Source organism: Tiliqua scincoides, chromosome 2 (assembly GCF_035046505.1).
Source record: "Tiliqua scincoides isolate rTilSci1 chromosome 2, rTilSci1.hap2, whole genome shotgun sequence".
NCBI lineage: Eukaryota > Metazoa > Chordata > Lepidosauria > Squamata > Scincidae > Tiliqua > Tiliqua scincoides.
In genome coordinates, this window is record NC_089822.1 from 102,259,750 (window position 1) to 102,286,270 (window position 26,521).

General features: G+C 44.3%; 1 protein-coding gene across 1 annotated transcript; it reads right to left on the reverse strand.

Annotated features, from left to right (window-relative positions):
- Positions 1 to 165: 165 nt before the first annotated feature.
- On the reverse strand, positions 166 to 26,095 carry ACRBP (acrosin binding protein). Its single transcript, XM_066617066.1, has 9 exons — positions 25,508 to 26,095; positions 22,260 to 22,354; positions 19,061 to 19,199; positions 17,215 to 17,638; positions 4,645 to 4,777; positions 4,147 to 4,326; positions 3,879 to 4,046; positions 3,708 to 3,794; positions 166 to 749 (listed from the first exon to the last, which is right to left on the reverse strand). Exons 1-9 carry the CDS (start codon positions 25,602 to 25,604, stop codon positions 636 to 638), a joined length of 1,437 nt encoding a protein of 478 aa, XP_066473163.1. The 5' UTR covers positions 25,605 to 26,095; the 3' UTR covers positions 166 to 635.
- Between the last annotated feature and the right edge of the window lie 426 nt (positions 26,096 to 26,521).

The window sequence follows — 26,521 nt, forward strand, 5'->3', positions numbered from 1 at the left end:
TTTGTCCCTAAAAATAAGTCCTACTTTAAACAAACAAAAGAAGACAAACTGAGCAATCCTTTCCAATTTGTCCACTACTAGATTCTAACAGAATATGTTTTCTGTTCACAGCATTTAGGATTGTTAAGGGCAGAAATCTACACACATGCGCACACACATGCATGTCTACAAAGGATGCCAATGGCATATATACAAAAAATGAAAAACAGAGGAAATGGGGGTGAACTGGAAAAGTTCTTTAAGAATACAAATATCAATCATTACTAACAATAGTTCAGAGTTTAGTTCCCTGATGAAGATAAGGGGCAAAGGCTTCCGTGGGGGGAGAACGACGGCTATTTCACACCATTGGCCTTCCTTCTTGTGTTTCTGTTCCCATTTGCAGAGTCTTGGAGAAGCCCATAAAGTTGGTAAGGAAAACTGCTGCTCAAGAGACATGCTTAACTGTGCAGTCCTTGTGATGCAGTACTCACAGCCAAATCACTTCTATCACCAAGTAGAGTGCAGGAGACTGTATTCAAATGGCAGTGAGGGGACAACAGAAAGTGTTCTTGAGAAGAAAGTCACACGCTGCTCTTTCTCTGACCCTGTCCAACAGTTCCTCCTGTCAAAGCTACTCTCTTGTGCTCATTCAATCACCCCTGAGCAATATTCAAAAATTTCTGGCTCCAGAGCTGTACTTCCTTTTCCCCTTCCTCCTTGCTTAGCACATGGTACGCCATATTTCTTCGGCAGCCATGCCGCCGCACCTGAGGATAAAGTGTGAAAGATCAACAGGACAACAGAAAATAGAGCTGGTTCCTTCACTTCCTGAAGGAAAAGTGTAGTTCACCCCCCCCCAAAAAAAAAAACACTGACCAAGCAAAACCTAGTGTCCTTTAAATTTTGCCAACCAGATGACTCTGAAAGTTGGAATGTAGCATAATTTAGATGCTTTGAAAGGAAGGGCTGGAGACAGTGCTAACAGTAAACAAAGATGCTGATTGGTTGAAAGTGACTGGCAAAGACTGGTAAAGTCAAGACTGTAATATATGTTATTTTAATAATATGCTTGATTTTTATTATCCAAATACATTCAATTCTCAGTATCTACGCACTCCATTCCCTTATTCACTTATCCCCAGGAATGAAGAGTGTGACTTACCTTGTGCCATTCCCTATCTGTTTTTACCTAACTGTGGCCATCCTGAAGTTATCAGTAGCCATTCCGAAGTGATTCCAGCATTGGTGGTGGTGATTTTAAAGTTATCTGGGCCGTTCTGAAGCCATCCACCACCATCCTGAACTATCCATACCATTCTGAAGGTATTTGTGCCAATTTGATTTTCCCCCAATCCCACTGATCCCACAGGATCAATGATACTATATCCACAGATTCAGTATCTGCATTTTCCAGCAACCGACACCCACGGATACCAAAAATTGACTGTAGCAGCTTCAGAGGGGCAATCTGGATCAGGCTGCTACATGCAGGTCATTTACTCTTTGGCCCTACCATGGTCCTGCTTCAGATTGGTCAGTCTGTGGAACTTCTTGCCGCAGGATGTGGTGACGGCATCTGGCCTGGATGCCTTTAAAAGGGGATTGGACAAGTTCCTGGAGGAAAAATCCATTATGGGTTACAAGCCATGATGTGTATGCGCAACCTCCTGATTTTAGAAATGGGCTATGTCAGAATGCCAGATGCAAGGGAGGGCACCAGGATGCAGGACTCTTGTTATCTGGTGTGCTCCCTGGGGCATTTGGTGGGCCACTGTGAGATACAGGAAGCTGGACTAGATGGGTCTATGGCCTGATCCAGTGGGGCTGCTTTTATGTCCTTTGCCTTGGGAGGGAAGCTCCCTTTGGCAGTAATGGGGGGGGGGGCATCTTTTCCAGAGTTAATAGCAGGTCTAGAGGGAATTCAGACTGGGACTACGGCAGAGACAAACTCTCTGTCCCAGTCTGGATCAGGCAGCTATTTAGATAAGAAACAAGCACATCAGGGTTAAACATCTTATTAAGGTAACATGTAGTTTGGCCATAAGAGCATGCTCTTGCTAAAAGATTTTGCCATGTTGCTCTTTAAAAAAAAAATTAAAACTACAGGGTTGGGGCAAGCCTTGATTTTACACAGTGAGGTAGCTAGCACCCAGCTACTAAATATGTCATTTTAAAAAGTTCACAAAATGAAACTTAACAGCAGCATCGCACACTATATTGAAGAGATGCCTTTGACCCACAAACAGCCAGATTACACATGGCAATCAGAAGAGCAAGAGATTTAGGGCACAATCCTAACCCCTTATGCCAGTGCTTTCCAGCACTGACATAAGGGCAATGCAGCTCTGAGGTAAGGGAACAAACATTCCCCGACTTTGAGGAGGCTTCTGTGAGTGACACCCAACTGCAGGAGGCAGCACATGTCCCATTGGTTAGGATTGCGCCCTTATTCTCCGGGGGGGGGGGGGAACTACTTGAGCCGACACATTTTTTCTACTCAGACCTAATCCTGACATAATGCCTAAGCTGCAAGGATAGGAATAAAAGCTCACCAGTTTTCATTGCTAGCACAGAAACTCAGATGTATGTGCACTCCAGTTGCTTTCACACTAGCTATTTTGTAAGGAAGACATCATTCTTTCACTTGGTTTTTGCAGAGAATCTAGATTATGTCATTGTCAAACCATGGCATGTCAGTGTTTTCCATGTTATGATTTATTTAGCTTTTTTTAGATTTAGTGTGAAGTGTGCTTTTTTCTTAAAACATACGTACTTGTGGCACCCAGGTTATCCAGCGTTGACTTCCAAAGGACTATTAAAGTGTTTTTGGTGCCTTTAATTAGCAGCTACCTCCTTACCCCCTTCCTTTTACAGCAACTAATTAGTTGTGCTTTTTTTTTTTGTTCATTCCCAGCTACAATTTCATTACAACCAAAAACATTAATGAGCTATTGCAATGGCTACAAAGAGGAGACCAGTAATTAAAAACAACCTCCCCCCCCCCCCCCACAAATACACAAACATACTCCAGAGAACAGAAACTGCTTAGGGATGTGGCTGAGGAGGCAGCTGAGCTGCTTTAAAAGATACAGGTATTCAGGGAGAGTTGCAGGCAGAAGTAGGACCTCTGCTAAATGGGATTTGCCCAAGAGAAAACCATATAGTAGGATCTTGCCCTTAGGGATGGGTATTGCAGGATTTTTATGGGGAATGTGACATGGCATGAAGGACCAGGTGGAACCACCTTCTTAATTCTTCTTCCACCAAATTGTGGAAATCTATGCCATAGCAGTGCTCAAAAACTCTAACATGGAAGAATTCCAGGGCTGAAAGAAAGCTGAAGCTCCTTGCTTTTGTGATTCTTGCCAGCAAATTGCCTTTGGCTCTAAAAGAACTAAGTCTGCAGTTTCAGAATCCTGCTTCCAGGTGATGTTTATTCCAAGTCAAAGCACCAATGGGAGACTGGAAGCTCCTGCAGGAGACTGGCAGAGAAGGGAGCTGCTTAATCTTTCCCTGTTAGTTGTTTGTATTCGCAAAATCACACACTCACCCCAAGCTGCTAGCACCAACTACGTACCCCAAGCTGCTAGCACGTACTTTCTATGACAGGGGGTGAAGACAGACACAACATAGAAAAGAGCTCACAGCACTTCCCCCAGTGCACCTGGCTTCACAACTGAAGTGACTCGCATGCTGGACTTCTGGGTAAAAGTGTCTAGTCTCACCTTCTTTCTACTCTTGCTGTTCTGCAGGCACTCGTAGCTTTTAAATGCACAATAAGTAGGATGTACGATTCTTGCTGAGTCACAAATCTGGGAGAAATGAAATAGAAATGGAAGGAATGAGAGAAACAAACAAACCATGAAGCAATGAGGGGCTCTGCGCATAATACTTACCTTGTCTGGGAAATCACCTCTGTGGAATTGGGAATATTCTGTTTGCAACCAGAGAGCTACACGGGAATCATCACAGCCATAGGTGGCCAAAATACCACACCAGTACTGAAGCTGCGAAACGTCTTGCATCTTCCCATTGAATTGCTCTCCTTTCTTTAGGGGGGCAACCTGATAACACAAAACGTTATTTTGTGGGGATCTGACACAGCAGAGTTTATCCACAAATGAACCTTTCTCTGGAATCTTGGTATCTGAATCTTTACCTTACCGTGGTGCTTTTGGCTTGGTGCTGGGTCAAAACCCCAGGGTTGATATAGGTTGTGAATGTGCCACCATCACAGGGGATGCGGTTCAGGTCGGAGACCCCTTGGCACTGCTCTGTCTTTAGGGAGCAGAATGCACACTCGGAGCACAGATCTGCGTGGCGTCGGCCAAGGTTATCACACACCTAGAGAGTGACAGAGCAGTAAAAAGAACCAGAACATACTCAGGTCTCTGGAACATTCTTCACCTCTAAGTATGCTGAAGCACCTGGCAGGTCACTGTTGGTGTTGGCTTTAGTCTTATCCACCATGCCAGCTCTAAGTTTCAAAATGCTCCTTCTCTCTGAACTAGATCAAAAAGGAGATTTCCCCAAATCTGTTTCCATTTTCTCATCAGGAGATACTCTGAATAGGAGCACAGGTATTTGGGGTGGGTAGGCTTGGGAAACTCAGGAGACCCCGGCTGCAGAAAGCATAAACTGTCATCTAGAACTGAGGCTTACCAAGTCCCCATAGCCCAGGGTTTTTGCTTCCATTTGTTTCCAGGCCTTGCTAACAGCTGAGGTTATGCAATTATCTTGCAGCAGAGCATAGCAGAGAATCACCAGAGCTTCACCCTTCTCAAGATCAAAGAGGCTATTGAAAAAAGGAGAGAGGCAAACTGTGAGGAACAAGCAGGAGGATGAGGGGGCCCTTTTGATCTCCTGGGCCTGCGTCATACACCTCCCATTCTGTTTCTGAGGGATAGTCCTAAAAGTGATGCCTAGGCTCTCAGGAAGAATTGCCTATTTGAGATGCCAATCAAATTATATACAGGGTGAACCAAAAGTAGGTGGACAGTAAATACCTTCTTGCATCAGTATTTAAATTATTTGCCATTATGGGTTATCTGAACTATCTGAAAAGGAAAAAATATTAAATTTAAGTAAATTTAGTTAATAGAATTTAATATAACACAAACACCATAGTTATAATGAACATCATCGTTATAGTATAACCCTAACACAAACCCTATTCCACCTACTGTCCACCTACTTTTGGTTCACCCTGTATAGTAGATGTTAAGGGAGATGTGTATTTGCTGCAAAAACTGCAGCTAAACATCTAATTCCCCTTTCTCTCCTTGCACCTAGCTAGGAAAATAAGTGATATGATACCAGGCAAGGGGCTTCCCTGCTCTCAGAGCAGTTCATTGGCTGTCCCTAAATGGCCTGGGGGAAACAAATCACAGATTTTCTTGAGTCAACACAGTAAGAGCAGTGCTGGGAACTCGTCAGTGACTTGGACTCGAATCATGAAAATGTGTGATTTTTGCTGACTCAGTGACTCGTGAGTCATGCAAGTGGAAGACTGAAAAAGACTCGAGTCAGGGCCCCCCCTGACTCAAGTTTATCCCTTGGGGCCAGCATTCCAACAGGCAAGCAGCAGGGAGTTCCAGCTGGGAGGCAGGAAAGGGTTAATGCAAGTGGGGGGAAGCAGGACTGGGCTCTCTTTTCCTGTCTCTGATAGGAAGGAAGGAAGGATGATCAACAGATGATCATTGGACAAAGAATCAGCATTCTCATATTTCCATTGGCTGAGGGAGGGCAGAAGGAGGGGCTACCTTCATTGAATGGCTGGCGCAAATGGGGCTACTTGTGAATAGGGCTGCCAAACATAGGGTTGTCCTGGTAAGCCTCCCAGCTGCTGCTCGTGATCCTCCTCCCTCTTGCTGCTTCTGTCCCGGCCCCACTCAGTCCCTCCCACCCTCTCCCACCCTGTTTACAGATGGAAGGGGGCAGCAGGGGAGTGAGTAAAGAGAACTCTGAAACACACACACACACACACACACACACCAGCAGCAGCCCCATTTTCCCCACAGTTGGCTTTTTAAAGGAGGCGATTCAGCCCAGGGAGAGAGAGAAGGCAGGGGAGCAATCACGCTTTGCAGGCATGGCTCTGTTGTTACTTGGGAGGGGGGCCCTCATTGAATGAGTAGCTGAAGACGGACTACTTCTGAGTAGAGCTACAAGGATCGGGTCATCCTGGTAAGCCTCCCAGCTGCTGCTCATGACCCTCCTCCTTCCTCTTGCCATTTCTCTCCCGGCCCTCACACCATCCCTCGCACCCCTCCTGTCTTATTTACAGATGACAGCAGGGGAGCGTTCAAAGAGAGCTCAGACACACGCTGTCACTCCTTGGCAGCAGCCCCCGCTTTTTCTACTTTTTAAGGAGCACTTTTTAAGTGGGGACGACGACAACTCGACTCAAGTCTGTTAGAATCACTAAAGGGTGACTTAGAGACTCTGAAAGTTGCCCCCATTATGACTCTTTTTCGAGTTGAGTGATGGAGGGCAGTGACTCAGTGACTCAACTCGAGTCAAGCCACACTGGATTTTCCCATCCCTGAGTACAAGGATAGAGGAACAAGATTTTTTTTTTTTTAAATGGCAAACAATCATTTCCTCTAATTTCTAGTTTGAGCTTCAAAACAACCTTGATTTAAACCTACAGGACAAGTGCCCTTATGGATATGCCAAACAGCTTCCTCCAGATACCTCAGTCTGCAGAGATTCCTGTATAAGAGACCACCACATCAAAGGCTATATCTATGTGGCAAATGGGGACCCTTTCATTCTCATAGAAAGCCTTCATGATCTGTAACGTGGTGCTACCTAAGATGAGCCAGCTTGTACCTCTTTGCCATCTGATTGGTGGAGCCTGCTCATAGGTAGGGCAGCTTGGCTGAGGTGTGCTTTTTAAATACCAGTGCGACTGACACCTGTCCCTAGTTGAACAAAGGACCAGAAAAGACTCCTTGCTGAGTTTGGCATCCATGTGCCTACTGGTCAAGTCCAACCACATGACTTTGGATGAGGGGAAGACCAGGGGGTGAGGACAGCCTTAAGAGCTGTGGGGCCCAATTGGAACCATTTTTTGTGGGGCCCCAGGTTCACAGTCAAGGTTTATAGAGTCTTAGAGATACAAATAAAATTTATTATAGACTTTATATCTCCATAGTATAATGGAAAGCAATCAAAATGTGTACTTAGAAAGCGCATGTGAGTTAATGGATCAAATGGATCTAAGCACATTTCAATATAAAATCGCATACACATAAGCCTACAAGTAACTAAAACATGTAGATTACCTTTGAAAAGTAAATAGCTACAAAACCACTTGTTTTTGTGACTGTGATTTAGTAAAAATATTAATTTGTAACCCTAGCATGTGGGCCCTTTAGGTGCAGGTCCTGATTGGGAACAAATGGTCCTATTGATTTAAAGCTTGTCCTGCCAGGGGGTTGATCTGGGGTCCCCCACTCTTCAACCATCAATCAGTACAGTAGGCTTTTGACCCACTGGAAAGCTAAAAAAAAAAAAGGTACTGGTTAACTTTGAATTGGTGTGCAATTCACTACAGTATTTTCACAGTCAACCTGAACTTTATTATCGGTTGACCCTTCCTGGCTCGGAGGTGAACCTTGGTACAACAAGAGACATCTAAGGACCCAATCCTATCCAATTTTCCAGTGCCAGTGTAGCTGTGCCAAGGGGGCGTGCATTGAATCTTGCAGTGGAAAGGCAGTTACAGAGACCTCCTCAAGGTATGGGAACATTTGTTCCCTTACCTCGGGACTGCATTGTGACTACACCGGTGCTGGAAAGTTGGATAGGATTGGGCTCTAAGTGTCATATGTAAATCACATGAGACAAGGAAACAGTCTACAATCTTCATGTTAGGGTTTATTGTTTTCATTTGTCTCTAATTCTGAGACCTGTTCTTGCTTAATTCCAAGTGCCTGTTTTTGTCATTTTACCCATACCCACCCCTTTTTGTTTCCACCTTTCGTAATAAACTCTTATTATTTCTGCAAGTTACTTACCTGCTTCTTTTATTCCAGAGCAAAGAGCTATTACCCTCGCTTTCTGATGGTTCATGCAAGGTTAGCAGCACTACCCAGGGCTAAGGCTGGCACTGAGGAATTGGCTTGGCCAGGTTAGCTTACGAGTTTGCTCCTATAGCAGCCAGCTTCCATGCTGACGCAAAGCCAGTTATAATCCCAGACAGGAGGTGGGTTGACGAAGGACACTCTCTTTCATCCTGATCTTTCCGGGGGGCAGCACGACCTCCTGCTGTTTGGTTAGGCAGCCCTACAGAATTGCCACAGTCTACCACATAATCTCCGCATCAGTCTAACACATAATTTCCAACCACAGTATCAGAAACAATTCTGACATCATAAGAAAAGAGATTGACAAAGGAGGCACAGTTTTCATCACGAACAAGCTGAACTATATATCAGAGACCAAGAGACAATTTTCGAACACTACATTTTACAGACCACTATCCTTAGACCACACTAAAAAATTCCAGAATTTTTGACATGAACCAGTGGTTTTCAAACTCTCCAGGAGAGTTTGAGCCACTGTAAATTCTTGCGGGGGTGGGGGGGAGGCAGGGAGCACTTACCCAAGCCTCCTGCAGCCTCCCCAGGGTGCAGGGAGCCCGGTGCGAACCTTTGTTAGAGCTCCCTGCAGCAGTGAATGTAAAAGTGGAGCGATCGCAGCCCGCCTCCACTAAAGTTGAAGTGGAGCTTGATCACTCCACTCTCACTGCTGCGGGGAGCCCTAACAAAGGTTCGCACCTGGCTCCCTGCACCCTGGGGAGGCTGCAGGAGGCTTAGGTAAGTGCTCCCAAGCCCCTGCAGCCCCCTGAGCAGTGCGATCCTGGGGATCGCGCCTCTGCCTCCTCCCTGCCTCCAGGCTGCCCCCACCCCTTAATTGCGACGCCCCAGTTTGAAAAGCCCTGACATAAACTGATGAAGGAATTTCCTGATGAGGTACAAAATCAAGCCTACATCAACACATCTGAGGATCCTTGACGAGGGGCCCTTCTATCTACTAGCCTAAAAACACATACCTGGTAACCCAGGTTGCCCCACTGAACACCAGCACAACTTTACCAGTAGGGAGGCCAGAACAGGGAGGAGAATCGGATGTGACATGGGCAGGATGAGGGAGTCAACATACACCATGTCCTAATCTCCTTTCAGAAAATGGACATGTCCCCAGTGCCAGAAAGACACTATGACAGTGAGAGAGTTGGGACAAATACGAGTAACCCCATAAGGCACAATGGGAAAGGGGGAAATAGTAGAGAATTACTGCTCCAATCACTCCCTACCCCACCCATTTCCCCACAATGGTGCATTGGTAACACACTGCTGAATACCCAGGTAAAGTCAGAGCCTAACTACATGATCTACACAAATGTGTGAATGACACACTGATTCAGTAGCATAGTTGGGGAACACACAAAATGGTTAGTACTGCCGGAGCTGCAACATACAGTGTAAGCAGCCCTCTGCCAGAGCCATTCCGGACAGTGATGGCAATCTGCAGGAGGTGCTGTTTGGTTCAGCGAATGCCTGTGTGTTGCTGTTGCTGCCCAAATTAATTCCGACGGTGAGTGGGATGGGCCACTTACACAGCACCTGCAGTGCTTACCGTTTTGCCTCCCTCTAGCTACACTACTGCACTGATAGCCTTTTTCCCCCCCTTTTATGAGAACAATGCTTCTTGAATAGGAATTTACACTGGAGAAGCAGAAGGAAGTGTATGCTTAACCCTTTCTTTACTTGCTGCATCTTGACACCAAATCACCCTCCAGCTGCTTTCCCTTTCCCTGAGTTCCTGAATGTGTATTTGGGGAAAATAGTTTAGGGTGAAGAGACTTAGAGTGAAAGAGTTCCAAATGGGAAAAACTGTTACATGCCTTTTCTTGCACCACCTCTCTAAATCACCCCCTCATGGAAAGTCTTTCTATATTTCTTTCTCTGTTTTGCTTACAAGATGTCATCATTTGTAATTTTACTCTCATTTGATGGACAAATGGTGAATGACTGAGGAACTATAAGAATTATTTGGACTGGGAACTGAAGAAGAGGTCAGATGTCTCCTCCTGCCACTTTTCAGTGTAACTCTAAGGGCGCAATCCTAGGTCGCCCTTGGGCCAGACTTGTGCCAGCCCAGGAGGGTCGCAAACATGCTGTAAAGCACATTTGTGCCTCCTCGAGAGTTGGCTGGGCTGGCGCAGGGAGGTGGTGCAAGTCTGAGGAGACCCATTGGGGCTGCAGTGGCTTATCTAGGCGTAAGGGGAAGAGTTTCCCCTTACCTCTGGCCGAGCCACTTTGGGGCCCTATCTTGCACTGGATATAGCGCAGGCCTCCTGGCCTGCATGTTCCAGCGCAAGATAGGATTTCATTGTAAGTGGCTTACAGTTGGACAAATTAAACAACAACAAAAAACCCTAAAATGGCAAACAGACCATAAAGTCACTGACAATGAAAGCAGTCCACTGTAAACACATGTACGCAATAGCAGAAGCATAGAAGATAGAATCAAGATTTATCTCCATTCATTTAGCATTGATGGGGTGCAATACAATATACTGCGGCGGTGTAGTTCCTGCCTTGAAGGAACTATATTCTACAACAAGCAGTCATTTTGCAGAGATGCAAGAGAACTGGGGATGAGGAGAACGGAGTGAGGTGACAGCAGAGGAACACATAAACATAGCTGAGGAAATAGATATAAAAAATGAATGGCTGTCCATGTTATTTGTCTTCAGTGTACATATACTTCTATTTGTCTTCAGTGTACATATACTTCTTTTCTTACTCCAGACAAGCATTTTGGATATCTCAAATGCATGTAGTACCAAAAAAAGTTATGTGAAAGATCTGTGCAACTGTGGGATGCTTGAAAGAGCAGCTCCTTCTGTATAAGCCCTTTCCTTCCCCAACCCTAAGATCTTCTGCTCCTGCCATCTTATCAGAAGGCAGGCAGGCTGACACCTACAGACAGTTCTTGATAGTCATTGTTTCTGGTCACATGCTGGTGACAGACACACACAGAAGGTACATCCCTTTTTTATGAATCCTGTAGTTGTGAATTTGGCTGGTTTGGTCAATGTCAAATGAGTGGTCAGGAACTTGAGGAAAGAACATTAATGTTTCTCAGTGAATGCAGATGCCAGTGCCAGAGGATTGCCAGAGGTTTGGAAGATAGCACATGTCACACCAACCTTTAAAAAAGGAAGGAGAGGGGACCCGGGAAACTATAGACCAGTCAACCGAACATCTGTACCAGGTAAGATGGTGGAATGCCTCATCGAAGATGAAATCTTAAAACACGTAGACAAACAAACCTTGCTGAGGGAGAACTAACAAGGCTTCTGTAAGGGGAAGACATGCCTCACAAACCTTTTTGATTTCTTTGAAAAGGTCAACAGACATGTGGATGCAGAAGAACCTGTGGATATTATATATCTGGATTTTCAGAAGGTGTTTGACACGGTCCCTCCCCTAAGGCTGCGGAGGAAACTCCACTGCCAGGGAATTAGATGACAGGTCCTCTCATGGGATTAGGAACTGGCTAAGGGCCAGGAAGCAGAGAGTGGGTGTCAATGGACAATTTTCACAGTGGAGAGAAATGAAAAGCGGTGTGCCTCAATGATCTGTCCCAGGACCACTGCTTTTCAACCTGTTCATAAATGACCGGAGACAGAGCTAAGCAGCAAGGTGCCCAGATCTGTAGAGGACACTAAACTTTTCTGAGTGGGTTTATGAAGAGCTCCAGAAGGATCTCTCCAAACTGGAAAAACCGGCCACAAAATGGCAGATGCATTTCAATGTAAGTAAGTGTAAAGTGATGCACATTGGGGCAAAGAACCAAAACTTCACATAGAGGCTAATGGATTCTGAGCTGTCTGTGACAAATTAGGAGAGAGATCTTGGGGACAGTTCAATCAAAGTGTCAACCCAATGTACAGCGGAGGTGAATAAGGCTAATTCCGTGCTTGGGATGATTAGAAAAGGTACTGAGAATAAAACAGCTAATATTATAATGCCATTGTACAAATTGATGGTAAGGCTACACCTGGAGTATTGTGTCCAGTTCTGGTTGCCACATCTCAAAAAGGATATCATGGAAAAGGTGCAAAAGAGAGCAACCAAAATGATTACTGGTCTGGGGCACCTCCTTTACGAGTAAACGCTACAGCATTTGGGACTCTTCAGCCTATAAAAAAGGAGCCTGAGGGGGGAGATGATTGAGACATACACAATTATGCAGACAAAAGAAAATATTTCTTTACCCTGTGAAATTCCTTGCCACAGGATATGGTAATGGCACCTGGTCTGGATGCTTTTAAAAACGGGACTGGACAAATTTCTAGAGGAAAAGTCCACCATAGGTTACAAGCCGTGATGGGTATGTGTAACCTTCTGATTTTAGAAGCAGCCTATCTCAAAATGTCAGATGCAAGAGAGGACACCAGATTGCAGGTCTCCTGTTGTCTTGTTTGCTCCCTGAGGCATCTGGTGGGCCACTGTGAAACACAGGAGGCTGGACTACATGGGCTTTCGGCCTGATCCAGCTGGGCCTGATCCAGCTTGTGTTCGAATGTATCCCTGAATGGTCCATTTATCTAACAGGGTGGAGTATCATACCAGTGCTCTGCAGTTCATTGTGAAGGCCGAATGTGACATAAGAGTTTTGTGACTTCTGCATTTTCAAAAATCAGTTGTGGCAGGGGAGAGCTGGATTTGGGCCACAGCATGTGCACATCTAAACTTTTGCCCTCCCCCCCACACCAATTCTCAAAATTGTCCTTCCCCTCAAAGCTGCTTTCCTTCAAAGAAGGAAAAAGTCTTAATCTGGACCACTAAATACCAAGTTGGAGGGGGTGGGTGGGTAAAATCTGCATCAAGGCCACAGCTTGAAGAGAAAAGGGTTACACATAACCTTCAGCATCAAAATGACACACACACACCCCTACTGATTCTTGAAAAAAAGAAAGATGCCATCAAAAGTTCCCATCACGGAACTTCTACATTATGTCTAATTTGACCCTGAAAAACAGCAATTGAAATTTGAACAGAGATAGAAACCTTGTTCAGACATAATGAACCCATGAAGAGCCTCTATGGTTTCATAATATCTGAGCATATACCAGTAAGACCCCTCTGGCCTATGCTTACAGCATTTGCATAGATAAATACTGTACTGGGAAGAGATCCTCTGTGATGAGAGATACTGATGCCAAACACCATCTGTAATCGTGGGGAGAATCTCTCCCCAGTTACAATGTCTGTTGTTTGGGCAGACAAATAGCATACAGTGTATGTGATGGGCAAGGAGCAAGGCTATGGAGCAGTTATACCCACGCTTACTGCGATCACCGCACTTTGCGATCATGGAGCCATGTCGCAGTGCCACCATTGCCCAGCATTCCTGAGCACCCCCAACTTGAATTGCATGAGATCTTGCGAGATCTTACATGATTCAAGATGGAAAGAGTTGGTAAGAAGAAGCCATAGGAGACATCCCCCGGCACACCTGTGAATTTGCTGCTGCATCAAAGTGCGCTGCAGTGTAGTCTGGGCACCACGGCTATGAAACATGGTAGGGGTGGGGATTGCCCAGGTATTTCTGCTGCCTCCTAGCACTTTCTGGGCTAAGAGGATCACTGTCATTGCCACAATTTCTCCTCCTCCTCCTCCTGCCATGAGGAGAAGGTAGCAGGTTGGTTTAGGTGGCCACTGCTGCCATCATTGACACTTCTCCTCTGCTTTAGTGAAGGAGGAGAGGGCTCTGTGCCTGCCTGCTTGCTCCTGAAGGAGACAGGGGCATGTTCTCTTTATGTGAGGACAGGTGATGGCAGGAGGAACTAGTTTCTGATGCCATTTTGCCTTGAGTTGGACCTGAAGCCAGACTGGCCTATTTGGAAGAAGGTCTTCCCTGCAGTGATCCTTTTTCTCTAGACCAGGGGTGTCCAAACATTTTGATAGGAGAGCCACATCATCTCTCTGACACTGTGTTGGGGGCTGGGGAAAAAAAAGAATTAATTTACATAAGTGAATATATTTGAGATGGAACTTGTATGAATGAATGAAGGTCTTGCAATAGCCCAAGGCCTATAAAAGGCCTTGCACAAAGTAAGGCCAGCCTTTCCTTCACTGCCATTGCTGCATCACAGACGTGAAACAGCAAGTAGTGGAGGGAGTCCTCATCCCACAACTCAGGTGAGAGGTTGAACAGTTGTCCTCACACTGAGAGCAGTTGCGTTGGGCCAGCACGGGCTCCCACAAGTCTCTGGAGGGCCAGAGGTTCATTGGACACTGGGTGCTCCCCGCAGGCTGGAATGGGAGCCCCCAAGGGCCGCAAGTGGCCCCCAGGCCAGGGTTTGGGCACCCCTGCTCTAGACCATATTGCCTTGTCCAGGCCCTGGGGTAGTTTGTGATGAGCGAGACAGGGGCTGTGAGGCAGCTATGTGTGCAGATCCTGGCCTTCATGCAGAGTCATTTTGCCTGTATGCATGCATGTTTTTCAAACGCAGCTGTTTCTTTGGTATCAGAGGTGTTCCTGTACCTTAATATGCAGGAAAAGGAGTTTAAGAAAACAATAATAAGGCTTTTGCTTAGCTTGCTTTTATTTCGACCACCACTAATTATGGGCAGGATCTAGTCATTGCCTGTTGATTTCAAAGAGAACATTTAAGAACATACTTAATTTTCCCCCTTAAAATCAATGGGATTCAAACATGCTTAACTTTTGACTGGGTCATGCCTTATGTGTTGGCATTTTGTACTTGTGTGTATGGGAGAATTAAATAGATTATAATGAGGGGAAACAAAAGGAGAATTTGATGGGGATGCGTAACAATCAGGCATCTTCCTTGGAGTCCTCCATCTGTGCTTTGGGAGCTGCTTTTCCAATTGTTTTTCCAAAAACAGTCCTTTTCAGCCAATACTTCCTTCACTGTCACAAATAAACAGACAAACCAACAGGTTGGTTGTAGTGGAAATGACAGGTATATATCTGCTTAAGATACAGTTTGCAGATATTAATATGTTGCCCTCCCTATGGGATTGCTACAGTCCCTGGGATCCTGTCCACCTCTGAAGGAGGAAGAGGAGAAGGGGAAATTTATCTATTTGGGTAAGATCCAGAAGGGGAAGAAGAAGAGACCAATGGAAGAATGTGGGGTTCTGAGCAGGTAGAGGAACTAGTGGAAGAAAGTGGCAGGACTAGGTTGTTGGACTGAAAACATAAAAGATATTGCAGCTGAGAGAGAGAGAGAGAGAGAGAGATGGTGAAGGAACCATGTTGCTAATGGAACCTGGAATGGAAAACATAGAGAAAGAAGGATGGTTTGCAGTTGGCATCAAGACATGACAGCAAAGAAAAGAAAAGATCAATGATAACTTACTCCATGGGAAATCAGCACTGTTGACATCAGCTGTAAGGTAGTCACCTATGTTTGAGTCATAGTATCCTTGGCCTGGGCTCTTGCCCACCAACTGTAAAGGGAGACAAGGAGGTTTCATCGCATTGTCAGAAAGTGTGAACGGCACACAGCATGTACCAGGACTCATGATGTGACAGCTGTTGGGTACAAGTGATGACTTACCACTGTCATCTGAAGGCTTCTCCTCATTGAAGGACGGCAGTGGAAGCCTTGCACGGAGAGAAGTTAGGGTGAGCCACAGCAAAATACTACCTCTTGTTTCTCCACTCCCTCCAGTAAACTCAGTGCTAAGATGCCAGAGGGAATTGAAGGCAAAATCAGATGTGCTTGTAACGGCAGGTGAAAGGGGTACTTCTGAAGAATCCTTAGTTGCTGCATTGCAAAGCAGCCACTTTGAAGCCAGAACTGAAAATCAGGATGCAACCTGCAGCAACTGTCAAGCAATAAAGCTTGAACATGACATAGTATTTTATCAGTTTGCTCATGCGCTCCAGTACAGAAGCAATCTTCAAGTATGGAGGTGGGGGCAGAAGGGCCATTGAACATGAAAGGAATTCGCTCCAGAATGGATTAGGAATTTGTACTGGGATCTCTGCAGGGAACATGTTTTGTTATGTAATTTACTTATTGACTATATCTTTAGACTTCTTTTTTTTACTGAAGTGGTTTACAATAAGTGCCATTTTAAAATACAACAAACACAACTGTCAGAAGCAGGAGCCACAAAAGAAATATCCACACCAGCAGTTATACATTTCTACAGAGTCACCATCCAGCATTGTTTAACATTTTCTGGTGCTGCAAAAATCAAGCTTGTAAACTTGCAGCAGTACATTTTGCTCTGTTATGCCTCTGCATATAATCCACTATTAGATAGTATTCCATCCTGCAATGATTCCTTGCAATACACCATAAACAAGCAGAGGACAGAAAAGAAAACGTGTTGATGATAACCAGGCACCATCAACACTGACAGCAGGTTATTGATTTTGAGGGTCCTGAGGCAATAGATGAGCATTACATTTGATTACTGTATACAGCAATGGTGTTAAAAGGTGTATTGTTAAGTCAGGTTATTTGATCCCTACAACATTTTTGTGTGCAGGAAAAAAATCACAAATCATTGAGGTAAAGCAAAATTAACCAGCACATTCGATTAAGTGCCAACGCCTATTCCCCATGAGTGCCAGATAACACAGCTTTTTCCATACATAAGAATTTCCAATATTCTCATCTAGAAGATCAAATGGGCATAAGTGACCCCTTCATGGAAATCCGCTAATCTAGTCACTATCCTGAGACACCACAGCATATGTTGCTTGCCTTTCGAGAGGGCCTTTCATTGGAATTTGTGGAGGGGGGAAGAGCCACTGGCCCCTTTTATCTATCTATCTATCTGCCATCCTTCCTCCAAGATGTCCAGAGATTATTACATTTTATCCTCATTACTACCCCGTAAGGTAGGTTAGGCTGAGAGAAAGAGAGAGGGAAAACTGGCCTAAGATTCATGCAGCAAACTTCATGGTGAAGTGAGGTCCCTGGGTTCAAATGTCAGCCCAAATCTGATACTTTGTCCACTACACCACAGCTTTGCTGATCTCCCTCTCCACAAAGCTGACAACAATTTGGCCTTTCTTACTTCTACCATTGCTTCTGGCCTGGGCTCAAGATGGCCCAAACAGAAGTCAGGAACTTGCTCATTAGCTGCACACCCTGTATATGTGTTGGGGAGGTGGTTTCAGGCACTCTGCTTTACTCCAAGCTGGGCGTTCTCTTACCTGCCCTTGGACTTGGTTTCTGGGATTGCTTCCTGGAAGTTTTGTTGTGTTTTTCCATCGATGGGAGCTTGTGCGTTCTCCACATTCAAGGGCTTCTCTTTCAAGAATGCTGGGCGGAGGTCTTGCTGGAAAGAGGGCCCTATTTGCCCCTCTGTGGTTTCAATCTTTTGGACATTTGAGATGGATGTTTCGGTGGGGGCAGCGACAAGCCAGGCTTTTGAGTAGTCTGACCACTCCTGAAACTTGGAGGCTTGGAGGGTTTGCCCGTTATCATGTAGAACTGAAGAGTGTGCCTTTGGTACAGGCTCCTGGCCTGAGACTGCAAAAGCGTATTTCAAAATCTCATCAATGTTGGCGCGGACGTCAATATTAAGGGGTGGCGAGGGAGCCTTGATCAGGAGCTTGCTGATCTCCTGGCTTGGAGCTAAAGGAAGGACAAGACAGAGAAAAGCTGAGAGTAGGAAACTGCTTGTGTATGACCTCACAGAGACCTTGCTGCACCCTCGTTCTTCTCCACATGGCCCGTGTCAGGTGCTCACACCATCAAAAACCAACACACTATTGCTCCAGACCACTGTTTCTCAAACTGTGGGTCAGGACCAGGGCTAGGTGGTCACAAGCCAATTTCAGGTGGGTCTCCATTCATTTCAATATTTTATTTTTAGTAGATTAGACTTGATGCTACCATGTGACTGTGTTTCAGGAGATCTTTATTTTTAACAGGCTACAATGTATATGCTTTTAACAATGATAATCAATGGGGCTTACTCTTGGGTAAGTGTGGATAGGAGTGCAGCCTAGGATTGTTAAAAAATTTCCCTGCTTGATGATGTCACTTCCAGCCATGACATCACTTCCAGGTTAATGGCATTACTTCCAGTGGGTCCTGACAGATTATCATTCTAAAAATTGGGTCCTGGACTAAAAAGTTTGAGAACCACTGCACCAGACTGAATACGTGGAGATGCACACACAGTTCTCCTATGTGAAGTAACCATCAGGTTATCCCAGCTGCATATTATTAGAACTTCAAACCTCACTTCAATCTGCCCCACTCCACAAACAAGTTTATAGCGCAAGCTAAATGAGATATGTTATCTTGTGCAACTTTTTACAAAAGCAGCTTTGGAAGACTGCAAGTTGAAGTTGATTGTGTGAGGGTGGATGTGCATGAATCTTTTGGATCTGGCCATTTTTTTCTCAAAATCATACCACACCACACCACACCCCACCCCAAGTTGCTTTTGTCAGTATGGGAAAACAATATCTGGGTTCTCTTCCTAGGGAAAGGTCTTCAGCAGAAAAACAACCAGAGGGGAGAATGTTAAACATCCTGCTTCCATTTCCCTGCTTAATTTTGCAGCTTCCTGAAGCTGCTTCAGGATACAGCAAAACAAAAACCAGAAGATACGTATAAACCAATTTATATACATATATGTATAAATTGGTGTACATCAAATACAGGAATGCATTTGCACACACAGATTCGTTCCTCTCTGTTATTAGGGAGTCAAGACCTGATTCACAACCCCTGAAAGAACCAGACTTAATTCGGCAAACTGCTTTTATCAGAACAGGCTTTTGCATTCTGCTTCTATACATTCATGGATGTATTTTGCTATGGAAGAACTGCACATCTGGGATAAGCCCACCAGATACAGGCAGGCCTTCTTGTAACACCTTTTCTAAACAGACAAACCTTACATTAATCCATGCCCCTTGGGTCTTGCAAGTGGAGTTCTGTCATAGCCTCACCTTGAAAGAAGCTTCTCAACAAATAACAGCAGAAGAAAGGCAAGGCAGAGGTAATAGGGGAGATCAAGGAGGAATGGGTGCATGTCAGTACCTGCTTCCTTCAAGGGGCTTGTCTGAGGGCGCTTTTCACCTGTTTCTGACATGAAGGAATTGGGTCTTTCTGTTGGTGCACCACTCTCTTTAGCTGCTTGAGCCGCACTCTCAAGAGCCCGCTTGGGACACAGGATCCGCTGTTGAGGGAAGAAAGTTTTGAGAAATGTGACTAAATGGGCTGTGGGCAGCTTTCATCTTCCCAGATCATCTCTAGTCCTTCAGAGGTGTTTGTTTCCAGTGAGTAAGATACGAGGTTTTCAGTAGGTTTACAGCCTTACTGAACACAGTGGGCTTACTTCTGAATAAAATAAGTAACACCGTTTTCAAACGCCTCTAGTGAATCCTAATTTTCCTGTTCTCCTATTAAACGCCTTCTCCACTCACCCTACTTAGGCCAGAGACAGGCTATTGTTTTCAAGAGAGTTTTTAGGAGATTTGAGAGACGTATCGATTCCTATAATTTAGACCTCATTACTTTTGTCCCACTGTTGCCACTAGTCAGAGCTTTGGCAGGTTTTTGAAATGATACACATTCTTCAAAAGCTGCTTACAAGAGACCAAACTAAAGTGATATACACAGCGAGACCAACGATGTCTCTCAAATGACTGTAAATTCTTTGAAAACTACTCCCTGGGTCAGGCTTTAAGCGAATTGTGCAATTTTTAAGGAAAGGACAATAGTGATGGATACTGTGCAACATAAGTGCTCAGTGGCAATGCACAGCTGACCATTTGCTTCATGACTTCTGACGTAGTCTGTATACAAGAAGATAATCCTCTCAAGCGCAGAGTTACATGTGGGAAAGGTAACTTCCAAATGTTCATTGCCATGGAAGCAATGGGTCCATAGTGTCAGTCTGTCCGCCGGCATTGCATGCCCCAGCATTGTATTCAAACAGTGCATGCATAAATGGAAGGAGAGTTGAAATACTTTGTAGAAATACCCTGGATTCTTAAAGTTTCTGAATGATACATGCCAGTAATAGCAAGGAATTTTAAGCACTGGTGCCCCTAGTGGTGCACCAGTGCATTGAAGAAGGTAAAATGGAAGTGGAAGACTACAGGTGGACCCTCGTTATGCACAAGGGTTCCTTTCCTGGACTCCTCATGGATACAGAATTTCATGTGAAACCAAGTCATGCAAATTCTGGGAACCACCAAGCTCCAAACACATCTGGAGCCTTGCTCCGGTCACATCCATAGCCATTCTGAGGCCTGTGGAGGCTGCGTGCCGAAAACTGGAAGTGCCTTTCTAGGGCCTCCAGAGGTCATTCTGAAGCCCATGGAGGCTTCGCGCAGCCTCCATGGGCCTCAGAAGAGGTTCTAGTCACCTCCGGAGGTTTCAGGTTGGGCTGAAGCTGGTTCAACAGGGGTTAAGTAAGCTCAAGATCAAAAATCTGTGGTTAAGTAAGCTCAACCTGTATTGTTCTCCAAGCATGGCTCTGCTCCTGCAGGGAAACCATTGGATTTTTCTGATGTGACCTGGCAGTCAGTTCTCCCTGGTCAGGCCTGTGTCTTTTCACAGGTAACAAACAGATTCTAGACTTATTTGGCACCTTAATCTTCCCTCATTACCTGTCCTTTCACTCACTCCCTGCCTACATTCTTGGTCCAGCTTCCCTCTGAATGTTTTCTTCTCTCAGAGGGGCAGCATTCAGTGGCAACATGATCAAAGGGGCAATGTTCAGAAACCAGTGGGAGAACATATCAGTTTCCCAGGAAGCTCTGCTCCTAATGTCAAAATCACACTCTTCAACAAAGAAACTTTGTCAAAAACAACTACAGTGTGAAACTGCTGACCTGGAATCGATGCATTTAGGCTTGAGTAAGGATAACAGTTTCCTATCCTGCCACAGCTATCAGTTAACTTAGCAAGACCAAGAAGACAGTATTACCACCAATTTTGGCTGTCGTGAATTGTCACCATGGTGACTGTATACATCTAAACTTTTCATAGAATTATCACAGGTGGTTTCACTATTTATATTTTCTCCCAATACTATATGCTGTACCCATGTATGCTTAACCTGCTGAGGATATCACTTCATCCATCTGAGGAAGTGAACTTTGGTCCATGATAGCTTATGTCACAATGAATTTGTTAGTCTTTAAGGTGCCACAAGACTCTGTTGTTTTTTATTACAACAGAATAACATGGCCACATCTCAAGAAATTGCAACTATGAACAACACCAGAGTGATGGATACAGAATTTCTGGGTTCTTATTGGAGAATCAATTTTGAACTCTTTTTGGGGGCAAAAATGAGAGATGCCTATATAAATTAATGAGAAATTCGTTTCAATATACACTGGCTCCTGAGTCGCAAAGCTGCTAGCAACTTTGTCAGGTCTTTTTGGCAGGCACAGCACCTCCTTTGTGGGGCATTCACACAAGCACAATAGTGTTGGCCCAGCAAAAGCCAGCTGTTTCGATGTATGTGCATTCTGTACCTACCTCCAAAACCGAATCAGTACATATATAGGGGATGGGAATGTAGTTGTGATTAGGCAGTACCGTGTTTACCCAGAAACAACAGATACCAGCAAAGAGAAGAGTGTCTGCTCTAATTCAGGTTGGAATCTATGTGAGAAATGTAAGGTTCTTGAGTTTTTAAACATTTAAAAAGTAGTCCTGCCAATGCAATGCACAGGTTAGAGGTGGGGGTGAGGCTAGTTTTGATTCGCAGCCACAAATCCTCCATTCTCCACTCAGTTGGCAGCAAAGGTCAATCTTTTCAATAGCCTCAGCTCTTCCTTCAAACCAAAACCCCATGCTTAGTGCCATAAAGGAATCAACTCTCATGCAGACACAATGTGCTGTTAAATGCTGAAAAATGAAAAAATAATTTCTTTTTTCATACAAAATTTCATTCAAAATAAGGCCCAAGTTAGAAAGAACCTCTCTTTGCTGGTACTTTTTATTTCTAAGTATGTTTAAAATCCTGGATTGTTGCACTGGATTCTGTAGGCACCTCTGACTTCAACCCCAAGGGAGAAATAAAGAAAAGCAGGTCTATCAAAGCTGCAATCAGTCCTATACATTAGTCAATCTCTGCATAGGCATTCAGATTGATCCTCCTGTGGATTTACTTCAGCCAGCTTCCATCACAAACCTCTCAGGGTTTATGCCCCAGCTTCTTGAGTGCTCAGCTGCCCATGCTCCAGCATGGACACCATATTAATCCCCTTCCCCTCACCTTGGTATAAAGCTGCTGATTAGAGCATCGAAACTGTGCAAATAGACAAAAGGTCTCAAAAGATGGAGTCTGGGGAAGGTCAGCACAGATGGGACCTAGAAGCGAGGGTTGAAAAAAACATTTCTCGTGAGAAAAACAAAGAGCATAAAAGACATATCCTCTGATGCCGAATAGAGGCATGTATGTACACCTGTGCACATGAACTGAATAAGGCAGCATTATTAAGGTTTGTTTCAATTTATTTGCTTAAAACCATAGGTCGTCGCAATACAGTAAAAGAAAAACAACAACAAAATATATAACAGTAACCAATAAAAAACACTCATCCTTAAGGTTTATGGAGTTTCACACGGATCTTTTTTGCGGCTTTGGCAAACTTTGCTACTTGATAGGTGATAGTAACATCTGTACCCGCAAGCAAACTGCATAGCTGAGCAGGCAAGGGTCTATCATGCAATAATCTAAGTATACCAGCAAGAAATTGATTCCTAGGATGTTCATACAAGGGACAATTAAATAAATAGTGAAAGATATCATCAATAAACCCTAGTCCACATAGACAAACTCTTTGATAAAAGGGGGTATTATTATATTTCCCCTCCCACCAGGCCGATGGCATACATTGAAAGCGAAGGGCTGTAAATGCTTTTTGTAACGGAGCAGCAGTTAAATTTATAAAATAATTTTCCAAACCAAAAGATGTTTTATAAACATGAAACCAAAATGCAGATGACATTTGGGAAATAATACATAAATCCATCCTCTTAGAATAAAGGCTAATTTTTTCTTTGAGCAACTTCTTGATTTCATTAGTAATAAGAGTAGGAAGGGACTCTACATTGAGTCCATATTCATCCATTATAGGTCTAACCAAATTTGCCCAAGACTCTTGTGCAGTATTTTGAAGTTGTTCTAAAAAACATTTCTTTGGAAGGCGAGAATTATTCATGGAGTTCAATTTTAACCAGTACCTAATGAGAGCAATATGACAGCTAACTTCAATTGAAATCAATCCCATCTCAGCTCTTAAATATACAATTGGTGTTGCATGGGGAACAGATAAAAGAGATCGTATAAAAGAATTCTGGGCCAATTCTAAAATAGGAGACTTTGTATATCCCCAGACCTCAGCCCCATAGGTTATTTGAGGAATTATTTTTTTGGCAAACACCTCAACAGCTGGAGCAACTAAACTTCCCCCGTGAACTCTAATAAATCGAAGTAAAGATTGAGTAGAATGAGTCGCTTTCAAATTAACTGCATTAAAATGGTACTTCCATGAGAGTTGAGCACTAAAATGGAGACCAAGATAACTAAAAGCACCAAGCTGTTCTATAGGTTTTCCATCAAGGTTCCATCTATGAGTTTTTCTGTTCCTCCCCAAAACTACAACTTTAGTTTTGGCATAATTAATAGCCAAATATTCTCTTGCTCAATTTGAGCAAAAGCCTCAGCATACCCACAAGAGTGGTAGAAATCATTGCAATATCATCAGCATATAAAAGAATTGAAAGCTTAACATCGCAAATTGAAGGTGGAAAAAAATCTGGGCATTATTAAGGTAGTGAGCAGTAAATTACTTGTGTTCTTATGTTCACTAAAAGTCAGACCAGATGTTTCTTTACGCACGTGCTTTGCAAATGTGTGTTTGTTTTTTCCATGTTAAGTTGCAATTGGATCAGGGGCCCTCACAATCAACAGGCAGCGCAATCCTAACACTGCCCTGAGTAGGCATAAGTTTCTTGTAACGGCTCCCAAGTATTGTGAATGTTCAATAATGAATATTCACGATTACTCGGAGGCAGGCTAATCCAGTGCACAGATGTGTGCTTGTCTAGCAGAGCCAGACCTGTGCCAGGACAGGGTGAGTTTGTGCTGGCCCAGGCAGGCCACAGGGGGTGGGATAGGGTGGAGGGAAGGTGGAACGGAAATGGGGGGGGGTTAGCTCTGGGAAGGGTGGCCCGAGGGGGCCCAGGAGCCAAGGTGGCGCAGGCCGGATCCTAATCCCTGGCCCCAACAGTGTTACATGGGCCACTAGGATTTGTGCCTGTGAAATTGCCAGTGGAGATCGAGTAACTCCATAGGGCTGCCTGGGGCATTTCTTGGGTTAAGGGCAATAAAATTATCTGAGTTGCACTAAACCTACGCTGGATATAGCACAGGCCAGTAAGCCCGCCTCTTCCAAGGCACGTTAGGATTGTGCCCCGAGACTGTCATAGGAGATTTAAACTTGCCCCCTAATCCTGATTGGGGCCCCATAGCTATTATTCACCAGGAAAAAAGTATCTTTTCTTAGGGTACTGCCAAACTATAAATGTGGTTGGATGGACAATAGTTTTAGTTCCAAGTTGGCCCCATGCAATCAAGATCATGTGATTTTTAAAAGTAGTATCAGCAGTGATTTAGATGAGTGATTAAGCAAGCACTCCTGGACATAAGGGGAAGGACCAAGATGTACATGTACTGCAAGCACACATGTCCTGAATCACAAGGGCTACTTTGGAATGAAAAGTATCATCCAAACCAGCCCTCCTACACACATACTGTTGATAGGCATCAGTTCAGTAAACAGCAAAAAAGGGGGTGATAGTCAAAAGTAAAAAGCAAAATAATTTGGGGCCCAAACTCCCAAAAAGTTCTCTGAACATGCTGCAAGCACTTCTTAACATACTGTGCCCTTGAAAAGATCCACTTGGGGTCCCAGAAAGGCAGTGAAGACACACTGATGGAAACATCTACAGGTACTATTGCTGCCTTCTCCCCTTACAGCATCTATCTTCAACAAGTGGGCCATGGCCTAACCCTAAGGTAGACCATACCCAGCGGCACCACAATATTCTATGTTTAAAAGAAGTAAAAGGTAGAAAGAGTAAAAAAAAGAAAGAATACAGAGCAAGAATAGAGAAAGAGTAATGTGTAAATAAAAAGAAAAAAACTGGGTCCCATGTTGCAGGTTGGTATTTGAAAAGGATGAAATGTTAGGACCTGCACAGATATTTTGGGTAAGTCTTTCATGGAGATTTTGGCTGCAATCCTAACCACACTTTTCTGGGAGTAAGCTCCATTAACTATAGTGGGACTTACTTCTGAGTATACAGGCATAGGATTGGGCTCTTTGGGACTTTATTCAAGAACGAAAAGGTTGTGGGGGAAAAACAACATATATGAAGAGAAAGTGCAACCAGAGTCTCTCACCACGAACGGGTGCTGGAAGGAATCTGAAGAATACATCAGTGATCTGCACATACCCTCTGGAATCCGGCCATGGTTCTCATGCTGATCCAGTTGCACGATTCTGGGATCTTGGCAACCTTTGTCACGCCGGATCTGACACACCACCCTCATCTTCCATTCAGGCCTCCAGGAAGAGAAAAAGGTCCTGTATTCATCCTCTGTGAGAGGACTGCCTGGAGTTGGGGATGAAACACTCAGGATCGATGGTGCCAGGAAGATTGGAAACCCTGAAAGAAAAGTAGCACAAGGGAGCAAACATTTTAATCAGAACGAACATGTGAACATACCATTCTATAACAGCAGGACACTCATGGCCCCATCAACTGTGTTCTCAGGATAGATCAGTGGCATTGGTCACCGCAGCAGCAATTATAACCTCAAGAAGATATTCTCTCCCCTACAAAACCTTCTGCAATTGGGCAGGGCAAAACTTGAGCACTAGAAGTCCTCGTCCTGACTTTCGGGCTACAAGCCTATGCACGTTTACCTGGGAGCAAGTGCCAGGTAACAGTGGGACTTGCATCTAAATAACCAAGCTTAGGCTTGAGCTATCAATCCACTTCCTTTAAAAAAAACAACCTGGTGTTTCTTGAATCATATTGGTCACTGATGCTTCAAGATTCCCTTGCAGCAATGCCAGCCACAGTTACACCAAATCTGTTTCTATCCCCACTGAGCAACCACAATCCTTTCCTAGACTTTAAGTAGAAGGGTGCCACCTACGGTCCAAAAAAGAAATCTCCGGACATTCTACTGAAGCTGCTAAAAGAAGAATTGGGGGAAATTTTGTGTGTGTGTGCGTGTGCGTGTGCGTGTGCGTGTGTGTGTGTGTGTGTGTGTATTACACGTAAACATGTAAACATCAAATTTAAACTACAATTACAAAAAAATCCCCCCAACAGAATCTGCTTAACATAAATTTAAAAAGATAAACAGAAAGGGATGAGGGTAGAAATAGCAACTATTGAATATTTTTCAGTAATGACAGGTGTTAAAGGTGGAGTATTTGTCAGTTGGCTATTTTGTAA